The sequence below is a fragment of the Canis lupus genome, chromosome 1 (genome assembly GCF_048164855.1).
Source record: "Canis lupus baileyi chromosome 1, mCanLup2.hap1, whole genome shotgun sequence".
Classification (NCBI taxonomy): Eukaryota; Metazoa; Chordata; class Mammalia; order Carnivora; family Canidae; genus Canis; species Canis lupus.
This window is the reverse complement of record NC_132838.1, coordinates 47312681-47327390: the sequence shown is the minus strand read 5'-3', so window position 1 is coordinate 47327390 and position 14710 is coordinate 47312681. Positions and strand designations below refer to the sequence as shown.

At 39.0% G+C, this 14710-nt stretch overlaps 1 protein-coding gene across 11 annotated transcripts in view; it reads right to left on the bottom strand.

Annotated features, from left to right (window-relative positions):
- The window catches only part of ARID1B (AT-rich interaction domain 1B), a 434837-nt gene that overhangs the window by 381116 nt on the left and 39011 nt on the right, over window positions 1-14710 (bottom strand). For all 11 annotated transcript variants that reach the window (XM_072828796.1, XM_072828832.1, XM_072828804.1 and 8 more), the window contains exon 2: window positions 2257-2451. In XM_072828796.1, the coding sequence (XP_072684897.1) occupies window positions 2257-2451 (195 nt within the window). The remainder of the gene's footprint in view (window positions 1-2256; window positions 2452-14710) is intronic.

The window sequence follows — 14710 nt, the reverse complement described above, 5'->3', positions numbered from 1 at the left end:
CCAAGTGGAGCAGGAAGCCCAGCACAGGGCTGGATCGACCCTGAGATCATGACCTGAGCCAAAGGCAACTATTTAATGGAGCAAGTCACCCAGGCGCCCCCTGGGGTAACCGTTGTTTATACACTCTTTTCCATTTGCTGGACTTCTACTTTGGCATTGCAAACTATGCTAATGTTGAAAACTTACAAGACTTGAATTCGTTCAGAGAAAAAGATAAAGGAGTATCTCGTACCTTACCATAAACATCACCTTTCAAAATGAATTTCTGACAGCAGGAAAATATAGTGGAAAGAAGATACAGATAAACAAGGAGTGATTAGCATCTACTTCATTCCACAAGTCCCGTTACTTCTTCCCTTCTTCTCTTCCTGTGGCTGGGGTTATCATACAGGACTATCAGCCCCCAAATGAAATCAGCTACAGAGGAGAAATAGGATTTTGGTAGCAAGCTGCTTGGGCTTTCTTCCCCTCACCTAAGAGCAAACTGAATTAAAACTAGAAAAAGGAAAAGAAAATCATGTCGTACTTTTCAATCATGTCTTACTTTTCAATCATGTTCAAGCTATTTCCCCCTCACAATTAGTAACCTCAGCTAAAGATGTTTTATTCTAGGCAGCAAAATATTTCTGGAAGAACGGAATTATGTTAAAAAAATTAACAGAGCAATTAAGTAAGTGTGCAAGTGACTTAGAATTCTGGGCAGCCAATTTTAATAAAGGAGTAATAACAGCTATTTAAGGAACCAACAGCTAGGATTCAAAGGTTGAACTACTTCCATCTTTCCCTACAACCACCTTGAAATAAAAATACCACCCAAGGAGGGACAAAAAATAAAGAGGAAAAATAATATTCAGCCTATAAAAGAAAAGGCTCAGATGCAACTTCATCAACACAGCTCTGGAGCATGTAAAAGTGTATCATTCTCCACTTCCATCTTAGAAGAAAAGTCTGATCCATTTTTTTTTTCTGCCACAGATGATTTTTGGTCAAACACAGGGAAGAATTTCCAGAGAGGAAGTATATGAAACACTGGAATGGGGTACTAGCAACATTAAGGAGTAATTTATCTGGAGGCAGGAAAATGTACGCAGCATCAGCCCAGTGCACCCCCAGGATTAAAGACATGGTGTGGGAATTAATAAATAAGGCTTTCTGGTATTTCTAGTGACTAAACACCTTAACGAGTCTGAATCTAATTTAGTCTTTTCCTAATTTCATGCTTCCTCAGGCCAACATAACAAGGATATACTCTAGTATCCAAGAGACTCTAGGTTTACTATGGCTAAAAAGTAACTCCAACTATTTGTTTCTAGAGAAAAAGGAGAAAAATACTGGGGGACTTTAAAAAAAAGTCTTTAAGTAAAACACAAAACCCATCCAAATCTAAGAAAACAGATGTACCCAAAACAGATGTACCCAAATCCTCTTATATGAAAGCAATATGTTAAGAAATAAACGCAAAAAAACTTTTTGGGAGAATAAAGAAACTTTTCTCAAAGTTGATGCCGTTTTCATGGTTATTTATTTTTTAAATAATTAAAACTTCACCTTAAGAACTCTATTCACAGTTCAAAACATGCCAGTCTGACATCAGAAATGTTAGAAAGCGAAGTTGACTTCATGGGGTTTAGATCTATATAATGTAGTGCAAAATGATGAGATTGCCTGTCTTTCAACTACAGTCAGTAACACGGTAACAGCCTCCACCAAACAGGTATTTTTGTCCACTTTGTTCTAAGAAGCTCACTTTTCCTTTTTATTTATTTTTATTTTTATTTGTTTTAAAGAGAAAGTGTATGCGCATGCACGCAGGAGGCGGAGCAAGCTGACAGAGGGCTAGGGAGAAAGAAAGAATTTTAAGCAGCTCATGCTGGGATTCCCAGGCAGGCCTCCATCTCCTGACCCTGAGGGGAAATCAAGAATCCAATGCTTAATGACTGGCCAACCATGGCTCTTTTTTTAAGTAAACTCCACGCCAAGCATGAAGCCCAAGGCAGGCTGAAGTCACAATCCTGAGATCAAGACCTGCACCAAGATTGAAAGTTGAAAGTTTAACTGACTGAGCCACCCAGGTGCCCTATCACCTTTCCTTCTTTGAAAGAAAACTGCACCTGTGATTACCTGAAAACTATGAAAACTAGAAGAAAAAAGAAAATAATGCTTCCTAATTCTCTCAGTACCAATCTTTAGGTAGACAGCAACAAAGACAAAACATCACCAATTTGAAGGGGAAATGGGATTAAAACCAGCACAAACCTGCTGCTGTGGGTACTGCATTCCTCCCATGGCCCCTGGGGTCCGACCCTGGATGCTGATTGGATACCGTTGTGGGCCTGGTGGGCCGTAAGAGCCTCCTGGGTAAGGGCTGCTTTGCTGAGGCTGAGAATGAGGGTTACTGCCCATCCCATACAACTGAGGTCTCTTCATCACCATAGGATCCATTGGGCTGCCCTGGGAAGAAATAAACAAAGACACAGATTAAGTCATTATGTATTACAAAGGCAGAGATTTTGTTACACTAACATTTACACAACTATCCTTACTTTTGACAATATTAAAGACACACAATATATACAAATATCAGATTATAATATCTAAAAACTAATATGCTGTAAATCAATTATTTAATTTAAAAAAAACAATTAGGTGGCATATAAAAACCCAGAACATTTAGGAAAAAGGTCTAGATGGATACATGACACTTATTTTTTATTTTTAGGAAGGTTTTAGCAATTACGAAGGAGGAAACAAAAGGAGGAAAGAGTTTGCAGAGAAAACATTTGCATCTAAAATTCTGCTATACATATAGGATATGAGCATGACAGTTAATCTCAGCCGGTTCCTTTTAGCTTACTAGTAATAAAGATAAAGTATACTGAGTGGTTAGCAACGATTTTGACTTCAAAGTATTCTCAGAAAAACTACTCTAATTTGGACCTGAGTCTGCAACTCCTGATCAAACATTAATGCATCTGAGTACTCATTAGAAAGTGAAAGGGTAGATTTTAGATAATACAGAATATCTAGGGTAAAAGTTTTCAAAGATCACTAGTGCATATGAATAGGCACCCAGACTATGAATCACAAGCCACCTTCCCTATGTCAGTATCTTACCAAACATAACCAGTTCAAATCTAGACTCTGAGTTTTATTTTGGGTTTAGTGAGTCAGCCCATGGGCCTCAGGGCCAAGGCCATTCGGGAGAGCCAGAACTAGAGACTCAACTGGGACTTTCTTGCCTTGGGTGCTTCAAAGGAGCAAAAGCCCTGGCAAGGGAAATCCCTCCCCAAGGTGCTAAAAAAGCCTGCAGCATTCATACAAGAGATCCTTCTTGCCTTCCTTTCAAAACCATATATTGATCCCCACTGTATGCCAGACTCTATATAATACATATGAAAACCCTCTAGAAGGCTTAAAGATTACCAGAATAAATGAGTGAGAAAGTGCCAGGCTCAAGGTGGGGAGGGACAGGGCATAGAGAACCACAGAGCAGAAGGAGCAGCATAAAGCAGAGGCTCAAGGAAGGTGAGCTGCCTGATGTTTATGAGTAAACATAAGCAGTTGAGATCCAAACGAAGCAGAAATTTGCAAAGAAGCTGCAGCAGGCAGAAGACAGTACATGGGTGAGCCTTGCACGTCATCTGAAAGGCTTCAGATTGCACCTTGGGGTGAACCACTAGGTGCTTTTAAGAGGCAGCTATAGTTGGATCCAGCTTCAGAAGGCCTGCTCTCAAGCAGCTGCCTGGAGCCAGGGTGGGCTACTGCAGCAGGCAGGTGAGCTGAAATACTGAACTGGTGGCAGTAGTGGCAGAAAGCAAGCCCAGATTCAAGTAATGGGATGGAAATACAACACAACTTGGAGACTAAGTGATGGAAGAAGACAGGAGTCAAAGGTGGCTCAATAGATAGTAAGACACCATCTGAGACAGGATATGCAGAGGTAGAAGCAGATCAGCCCTCTCCTCCATTTGCCAAAGGGAGCCTTCAGTATTCTACATAGGAAATCTGAGGTTCCTATAGGAAACCCAGGTGAAAACATCTAGAAGGAAGGAACCTGAGATCCCTGGGTGGCTCAGCGGTTTAGCACCTGCCTTCAGCCCGGGGCATGATTCTGGAGTCCCGGGATTGAGTCCCACGTCAGGCTCCCTGCATGGAGCCTGCTTCTCCCTCTGCCTGTGTCTCTGCCTGCCCCCCCACCTCTCGCTCTCTCTCTCTCATGGATAAATACATAAAATCTTAAAAAATAATAAAATAAAAAAATAAAATAAAATAAAATAAAATAAAATAAAATAAAATAAAATAAAATAAAATAAAATAAAATAAAATAAAATAAAAAAATAGGAAGGAACCCAATATGTTTGTAGCTTGGGGAGTAAGGGCTGACATAGAATGATATATAGGGAAAAGTCAGCATATAGAGGATACATGCTCCTGGAAAGGCAGCAACTCTTCTGTTTTACTCACTATTGTATCTCTAGGACATAAGTCAAATAGTACACCTGGCACATAATAAAATGTTCAACAAATACTGGATGATTTAATCAACAGGAAGCATATAAAAACTCAAGTATTTCACCCAGGAAAAATATGTGAAAAAAGAACAATGGTAGAGGACAAAATTGTAGAGGATAACACCATTTTAGAGAGAAGGGAAAGAAGCAGTCCATAAAGAAGCCAGAAGAATGGTCAGAAAATAAAGATTCCGGAGAGTATGGTGTCACAGAAAAGAAGGGAGTCATACATCACAACAAATGAGACATGGCAAATGCAACCCTGGTGTTTAAGAGGTGAAGGCTAAAAGCTTTTCCATATTCGGTGACTAGAAGGTAATTGCTGGGTTTGGCAACGAAAGCCTCACCACAGAGGTGAGAGCCGTAGTTCGAAGGTAAGGAGCTATGGCATGAATGGGAGGTAAGAGCTAAGCCAGGAGCACAAACCCAGACCCCAAGCTGGGGAAGCTACAAGAACTGCCAGTTTCTTCCCACTGACACCCCAGCCCAAAGCTGCATGCAATCTTTGCCCTCCTTCCTTGGTATCTCTTAAATGCGCAGTGCACCAGGCACTGAAGAAAAATGAAAACAACCTATCCCAGAGAAATGAGCAATTCACTGGAGACAGGCTGAACAAAAATGTAACACATGCAGTCGACATCCTAACTGGACACACAAGGCATGGTAAGGACAGAGCATCTCAATGGGTCTGTGGTGGGCTGTAACAAAGCCCCCCTACAAAAAAGCTCAGTTCTTGGGGATTCATAGGAATTTGCCAGGAACTGATCTCACCTGAATGAGAATATGTGTAGGCCTAACAGTTCTGCTCAAAATTCAAATTTCATGGAATTTTAGATGTGTTACTTTCACCAGTCAAGGAAATTTTGTACTTACAATGATTATATACTGATGTTACACAACCTGTGCTAACTTCACAATTCAACACACAAACATGTATGTTGATATACTGCAATAAAACAAAAATCAAGTGTTAAGAATTAAGTTTTCCTAGAATGAGTTAAATCAGAACATATGCCTTAAAAAAAGCTGAATATAATTATTTTCCACACTTTCTCTCAAAAGATAAAACTTCCTATGGAAGTGTGAAAATCAAGGCTCAGCTGGTGATTTCAGAATGAATGAATGAATGGCCAAGAGAGAGGCTGAGTAAATCAGATTTCAAGCTAAATTTCTAATACGGAGTCCTGAGGCAGCCCTATCTTCACATTCAATCTGGATTAGCCAGGACATAGGAAAGGTCTACTTATTTCACTTTAAATAATGCACCCCAAAACTGGCTTAATTAAAGCAGAAATTTAAAATGGAAAAATGATTATTGGAGTGTCTTTATTTTAATGCTATAGGTAACAGTGCAGCAAATTCATCTTATCAGTGACTAAAATTGTTTTGTAATATCTGTCTAATCACTGCAATAAACCTTTACCATCCTACTTAAAATTCAGCTCATTTGCACCCATGTCAAAAATGTTAGCTTAACCCTGAGAGTTCTGAAAATCGAAAACATGAAATACATAGATTATCTGTACCTCTCAAAATGCATCTAATACCTTTCAGTGAGATTTCAGATATGAAAACAGATACTTATACAGTGCAAATTATTTAATTTTAACCTTCTCTCCTTATGGTCTTGTGTTAAATACTCATCCACACCTCAAATTCATCCTGCTGTGTGCTCTTCCTATTTTTAACATTAAATATGTACAAGTACAGGATCTCAACCCCTGCTTTTTACTACTTCCTCCTTAAAGAAACCAAAGACCAAACCAAATATAGGTTTTTCCAAAAAACCTAAAGGTCAAGTCGCTTCTCCTATTCACTTCTAACCCAAAACAATTTTAGTATTTTTATCATCTCTCCTTGGTTGATCTATTCCAGAGTACCATCATTTTCATTTCTCATATAAAATGTATGCTCTATCAGAGACATTGTGCATATTAAAACAGTCCTCAAATACTTCTCTAAATATGTTACTCCTCTCTAGATACCATTCCACAACTACTGCAGTTTGAGCTTCAATCCTATAAACTAAGTCCTTTGAAGGCCACAGTATGTACCACCCATTTTCAAAGAACTCAAAACAACTAGTGTAGGTTTAATTATACTCAGTGTCTTATGCAATTTTATTTATTGGTAAGGCATTCTTATAACTCCTTTGTTCAAATAAACTTTTGTGTAGATATGCATGTATCAATTGTACACCACACATGAACACGTGCACACACATGCCTTCCTACATCTCCTTTTGGGAAGCTGCCACTACTACCTACATCCTCCAAAATCCTCTGAAGGTTTTCTATCCCAAGGACAACTAAATAAGAGTACAATGTGTATTTTTTTTAAATATATATTTGAACATATATTCTAGACAATTTAGGCAGCATACTTGGGCTGTATTATAGGTAAAAGAGGTTTATCAAACGCTGGCCTAAGAATCCAACAACACTTTTAAAGATAATCCAAATTAAACAACAACTCACTTACATACTTTTAGTATACTTTAGACAGACTTTTTTTTTTTTAAGTAGACTCCACCCTGGGTGTGAAGGCCCAACTCGGGGCTCAAACTCACAATGGTGAGGATCAAGACCTGAGCTGAGATCTAGAGTCAGACGTTTAAGTGACTGAGCTACCCAGGTGCCCCTACTTTAAATAGACTTGATGTTTTTTATACTTATTCCTTCATTACCACTCTTTCAGAGTATGCCACCATATGTTTTTATAATAAAGATATCTATGTAATTGTATTTACTACCAAATATCAAGTTAGGGAAATGGTTTATTAGTAGTTTCTTTCTGAATATAATATGCTACAATTTTTTCAGCCCAATTTCTTAAACCACAAATTGAAGAAAAGCATTGCAAGCCCACTGAAAGAACTATCCTATTTTCTTGATCTCTAATCATATCTATACATCTGGATTAAATATGCGCTCAGAGAAAGAATCTCTTCCCATTTTGAACCATTATTTGGGAAAATATTCTATATTACCAGCAACTAAAGAAAACTTTGAAGTAATATTTCATTACCTATAAAATGACAAAAATAATGAAACCCAATTTAAGTAAATGAGTGTTTATACCAGTAGGTTTTATACCTACTAGTAGGTTTTTCACTACTACTTCACTCTGAGAGATAACAGGACAATAAGCTTTAAACAAAAGCTTTAAAAACTCTATCTTGGGATGCCTGGGTGGCTCAGTGGTTGAGCGTCTGCCTCTGGCTCAGGTCGTGATCCCAGGGTCCCAGGATGGGGTACCACATGGGGCTCCCCTGAGGGAGCCTACTTCTCCCTCTGCCTATGTCTCTGCCTCTCTCTCTCTGTGTCTCTCAAGAATAAATAAATAAAATCTTTAAAAATAAAAAAATAAAAAATAAAAACTCTATCTTGCTCCAACTCTAACCCTGTCTCTCAAATGGGGTAGGGGTGCGATTTCTCCAAATCCATCTGCAGCTACATGATTTTTAATACTGACAGGAGACAGCATAGTCCAGTGAAGAAAGTGTGGGCTTGGCCGCAGAGTGGGCCCACACACTTATCTCACCACTTACTACCACTATATGACCCCAGATACATTGCATATTAGGCTTCTCACTCAGCAAATCGAAGAAATAATACCTAACTCACAATGCATGTGAAAATCAAATTAATAAGAACTGTAACAGTTCTGAGAGCCACTTACCAATTGTTCAAAGAAGAAAACTAGGACAACCTATTCGACAATTACAGAATATGTGAACAAGCCATAACATATGAGCACAGTGGAACAGAGAAATGGAAAAATACATACATAACAATGTCAAATGTTTAAAAGCGATGTGCATGAATTACAGCTATGTGAAAGTTAGGCCGATAAGGATCAGAGCCAGCCATAGTGACCTGTAAGAAGTGGTTGCCATATCATGAAGCAATCTATGTTTACTTTTCTGTGATAATGTCTAAATATAACTCTAAAATGTCTGTTTTTTCCCAGGCATGCTGCAAACATTACTATGGTTTTCTGTAGGGTGGGGGTGGATGGGACACAGCTGTCCCACATTCATCCTTCTCCATCCCCACACCCGCACTCCCATTTAGAGCATTCACCCACAGGGAACGGCTGCTAGTCCTTATTCTGAGGACGTCCCCACTCTCCTGTCTGTCTAAACCCAAGTTCACTCAAGTCCTGGTTCAAGGTCAACAGAGCATCCCCCCCTTCACCACACCCAAGAACACTATCTATAGGACCTACCCTAGTCTCTCCTGTGCTATTTGTTTTTGGGTTTGGTTTTTGGTTTAGACTTTATTTATTTATTCATGAGAGAGGCAGAGACACAGGCAGAGGTAGAAGCAGACTCCCTTTGGGGAGGCCAATGCAGGACTTGATCCCAAAACCCCAGGATCAAACCTGAGCCAAAGGCAGACACTCAATCACTGAGCCACCCAGGTGCCCCTCTCCTGTGCTACTTGTAACAGACTTCTCAGTTGCCTTGCATTGTTATTTAACTCATGGACTAGTTTTTCATTTTTCATGAATTTTCTTACCTCCCAAGTAGTCTAAAATGGCAACATCCATGCTTTGCACTTCTTTATGTCTCACTTAGCACACAGCACAAATGACTCAGATTGTGCTGATTCAGTAACTCCACAGGAATGATGACTGATCACATAAAGTAAAATGTTCTCAAAAGTAAAAAGTAAAAATCACCGACCAATTTCTCTATCGATTCTGTACATTATGCAGAAGACACATGTAAAACCAATGATAATATATAATGCAATATTCTTGGTCAAGTTCTTCTAATGGCATTAAGATCAGTTTAAGTCAGGCAGCCCAGGTGGCTCAGCAGTTTCGCGCCACCTTCAGCCCAGGGCCTGATCCTGGGGACCAGGGATCGAGTCCCAGGTCAGGCTCCCTGCATGGAGCCTGCTTCTCCCTCTGCCTGTGTCTCTGCCTCTCTCTCTCTCTAATAAATAAATAAAATAAAATAAAAAAGATCAGTTTAAGTCAAAAATAAAGAAGCAAGGCACTAAAGACTTTTTCCCTCATTCCGTATTCCTCTTCAAGCCAGAAAATACCACTATTCTCAGTTACCACTGTCACCACTACCACAGAATCCAATTACCACGGAAACAATCTCATCCCAGATGACATACTGAAGGCTGGGAGTTGTGGGGACTTACCCAGGGCTACAGCACTTGTACAGAGCCAAGACCAGAGCACAAGTTTCCTGACTCAGGCCCATAGTCCCCTATGTACACTACAGCATACATCCATGTATGGTCATGAAATTGAGACAGGAAAAAAATGCAACGCAGCATCTAAAACCATTGTGTTTTTACTTGACAAGATAGTACCTATTCAAGCAGACGTGAGCTTCGAATTTGAGTATCAAGACACCATAAGTTTTCCTTTGTCAATCTAGGAATATGTGCTACATTCTACCGTGGTATGGGAAAGATCAAGAAGTAGAATTCTAATACATCAGTATTAGTATTGGTTATTGGCTCCAAGAACCATGGTGCCCTCTCTAAGTATGATGCTAACTGCAGGGAGTGGGTAAGGGCAGGGAGGGACCAAAATACTCATATACTGGCATGGAAAAATGACCACTGTCATTATTTTTGCTTTGGGTTTCCTTAAGGCAAGTTACACAGAACATATATATCATATATATTTGTGGAACCAGAGATGGGGGGGATGAAGAAAAAAAGTATAAAAATGGGATTTAAGGCAGTTTTTATTTGCTCAGTTTTTATCTGAAAGAAACATTTTTTTAATGTGTAATTTTTTTTTAAGATTTTATTTATTTGAAAGAGTGAGCAAAAGAGAGAACATGGGCAGAGGCAGAGGAAGAAACAGACTCTCCTCTGAGCAGGGAGCCCGACATGGGGCTCGATCCCAGGACCCAGGGATCATGACCTGAGCCAAAGGCAGACACTTAACTGACTGGGCCACCCGGGTGCCCCTTGATGTGTATTTTTAAATAAAGAAGTTTGTCACATATATATTATCCTTAAATGGGACAAGAATAGGAGACACAATATTTTTTTCTAACTATACTTTAAATTTAAAATACCACTGGGTTTTCATTTTTCAGAATTAAGACTAGCCACAAAATATTAATATGTTGTTATATGTTATATGTATAAGTGACTTCCATAAACTACCAATAAAAAGCAACATTCAGAAGCTGTGATTCTTAACTCTTAGGCATACTTTAAAAAATGCAACCATCGTGTAGGTACATCCAAATTAACATACAGCATCAGAGGTCAATGAAATGTCCTCTAGAAACCCTGCATTATCCTCCTGACCTACATTATCAAATTATGACCAATGTCTACCATGCATTTCCAAAGCACTTCAATACATCTCCATTTGATCACAATTCCTAAGATTCTCTAGATAAAGGATTCAGCAATGAAACAAAGAATCTTAGAACAGAAAAGAACCTCACTGGTTCATAGGTGATGTGTGTACAAACCCCCCGCCATGTATCTACAACCATGAATGTTATGAATTCCTTCCTTCTCCATAACAAAATTCTGTTCCTTGAAGTTTACATCATTGGTTTCACTTAGGTCCTTTTGCAGAATATTTGAAGACAATCATATCTACTTCCTTTTTCTGAGCAAAATTATTCAATTCTGCTTTTGAAGAATTTGTGTGTGTGTGTGTGTGTGTGTGTGTGTGTGTGTGTGTTAGTCCCCTTAACACAAAAAATATGGGGAGGAGCTCACTTCTTTTTCCCAGAGCCTCCACTGGTACTAATGTGGCCTTGTGGATCTCTGTGCTTGGGTGGCAGCCCCATCATACTCCTGATCCATCCCATGAGCTGTAACGAAACCCCACCTTCCCCTCTTCCATTATTCAGGTGGTTAGTCGATGCTAGTGGTGGAAGTTTGTCTGTACCTCCGCTTATTTTCATTGTTTATTTCTAGTCATCATTCCACCCTGACATCTAATATATTAACTGTATCTCCTATCTTGACTTCAGTCGCCAATTAAATCAGCATGCCATCTCATTCATGTCTTTGCCCGTGTCAATGACAAAAATATCAAAGAGGTCAAGGAAGATGACATAGCCTTCGGCTAACCATGAGTGCCATTCATAAAGACTGACATTCATCCAGGCATCAGCTTTCTTAAGAGCAAGAGAAATCTCAGGAAAACCTTTTCCACTGATGCAAGGACTCTGCTGATTCACTTACTACACTTACTATGCAAGCACAAATATTTACCTTGGGTGACAATGCTTCCCTGCTTCAAACTCCTCCATCTTTTTCATATAATATAAACAGCTCAGTTTAGAAAAACACTTAAAATTCTAGACAATAAAGGTATAATGGAAAGGGAGGGAGTTTAGAGTCAGACAAACCTGGATGTGAACCCTGCCTATACAACTTACTAGTGGTGTAACTTGGGCTCAGTTTAATAGAGTACAGTCATGTTCATTTCTTGTGCTGCTGGGGGGCTAAATGAGATACCACAGGATTTATCACACAGTAAGAGCTTCATAAATCTTTTTTTTTTCTTTTCCTCTTAATAAATTAACAAATTGAAGTCAGAGTGAAATCACTCAATAGTTTATTTCCTTGTCTCCGCATTCTATTAATTAAAGCTAAAATTTTGTTTGTTTTTTAATCTTTGTGTATCTAGCACTTAGAACAATGCCTGGCAACGGCAACATTAACATTCGTTGAACAGAAAAAGCAATAGCTTGCTCAACACCACATGGCCAGTTAAACAACAGGACTCTAATTGGAATGTAGGCTTCTTACAGTCAATAGGTACAAGACGTAAAAAATCATGCATCACTGCAGACAAAGCTTCATTTTTCCCAAGTTCATATAAGCCACAGGTTGCATTACCTCCTCATGCCTGTGTCCCCCAAATGGGTCTCCCTTGGCTGGTCCCCTAAGCCCCAGAGCTCTATACCCAACTGCCACCCAACATTCCTGCCTGGATGCCTAGGATACTCCCTGCCTGTTTCTGATCTCAGTGAAAGATACCCCCTACCCACATAGATGTACAAGTTAGAATCCAGGGATGCATTCTGACTCCTTCCTCTCCCACCACAGCCATCCCTCACCAAATCCAGTCACAGCTGGACCCACCATTGCTGCCAAAAGGAAATCTCCTCTTCTGACCATGCTGGTTTCTGGGGTACTCTAGAAAAACCACACACTTCCCCACCACTGGGTTTTTAACTACACTGTTCCTTCCATGTGGAAGGAGCTCTATGCTCCTGCAGAAGTCAGCACCAGTACCCCACCCTCAGAGAAATCCTCCCTGAACACCAGAGTGAGGTAGGATCCCCTCAGAAAACACTGTGCTTTTCCTTCATGGCACTCAGTAAAGAATACAAGAATATTTATCTATTTGATAAATGTCTGTCTCCCCAACTAGACTGTCCCATAGGAATAGGAATGATGAAGTGAGAAGACAAATATTAAACCCATTCATAGCTATCATCTGGATAATACAGAATAAGTCCATAAAATAAGACTGTCTTGGTTCCCCCAGTGTGGGGTGGATTTTTATAAACTGGCAAAACCTATTATTTGCCTAATACCCCAAGCTCAGCAACTTGGTAAGTCTATTCAATGTATAAATTACTCTCTGACTGAACCATACTTTTAAATTTAACTTAGCAAATGTAATAATTTTATAAATAAACATAAGTGTATATGTATTTTTTATTTCAAGAATAGATTAGATCTAAAGGAAATATCAAAATAGTAATGGTATATATTTCTATTTTCCCTAGATTTGTTATTTCTTACCACCAAAAAAAAAAAAAAAACTATAAAGCTATTACCATGGCTTTAACTATTCCTAAAATTTACATCTCTAAGTATGCACTATCATTCATATTCATGTGTCACTACTGACAACTCAGTAGCAGGCTTATTTAAGAAAGAGAAATAATGTGGTATATTCCCCAAATACAGACTTAAAGCAAGAAAGGAAGTTTTTGTGGGAATACATCAAATTTCAACCTCATCCCTTTTAGCCATGTGATGCTAAAGAAAGTCACCACTTAAGCTCTCTGCATCTCAGTTAACTCATCTGATCAGCAGGAACTCTACCACTATCACTGAAGAGCTGTGAGAGAATTGGAGATATGACAGTTAAGTCCTTGGCACATAACAGGCTTTTAATAGGGAGAGATTTTATTATCATCATTATGATGTGAAAGTGTAACTCCAGAATAATCACTATGAGGCACAGAATCTCTCCACCCCTCCACTAATGTGAAGACAGACGCTGCTTAATCAATCCTAGAATTCATTTTCCTGAAGTCCAGTAAGCTTCAGAACCATTCACTGCCAGTGAATTGGTAGCAGCTTCACTGTACAGTGGCAGAAAGCCACTACCAATTATCAGATTTTTGCAAACAAGCAGAAACCAACTTGCTGTGTCTACTCCAAGGGAAAAGCATGAAGTATGACACTGGGTAGACCTGAGGTCCTGATCCTCTCCTGCTACCAACTAGCCATGAAGTGTTGGATAAATAATTCCAGTGCTCTAACCATTGGTTTTCCCATCTTACAAGTGAAAAAACGCCATCATTCTAAAGATGTTTGGTACGTGACCTGTGTGGATAAACAATTCCAGGGGCATGTCAGAGTGGCACCTAAAGACAAATTGAGAAGTTGCTGGTTTCCCCACCGATCACTATGGTTACCATCATGCCTCTTTCAAGCTATTTTATTAACTTTTAAAAATTAACAACTTTAAAATTGCATTAAAAAATGCTAGTACAAATATTATGAATGTTAACAACTGATTTACCTATCTCTAAACAAAGAGTGCCTGCTGTGCTTGATATGCAGGCTACCAGCCCCCGGTACAAACACGCTTTCCAGAGACATAACCCCATTCCACTATACCAGAGCCATAGATAAGTTAAAGCATATATTAGTTGTAATATGACTGTTCAAATAGAAAATGTTAATATGACTAATATATAATTGATCCCTTGAATAATGTGGAGGTTAGGGGCATTGACCCTATGCAGAATCAAAAATCCACATATAAGCCTGACTCTCCAAAAACTTAACTACCATCATTAGCCTATTCTTGAACAAAGCCTTACCAATAACATAATCAATTAACACATATTTTTGTATGTTACATGTATTGTATGTGCTATGTTACATGTATACACCCTGTATTCTTACAAAGAGTAATCCAAAGAAAATGTTATTAAG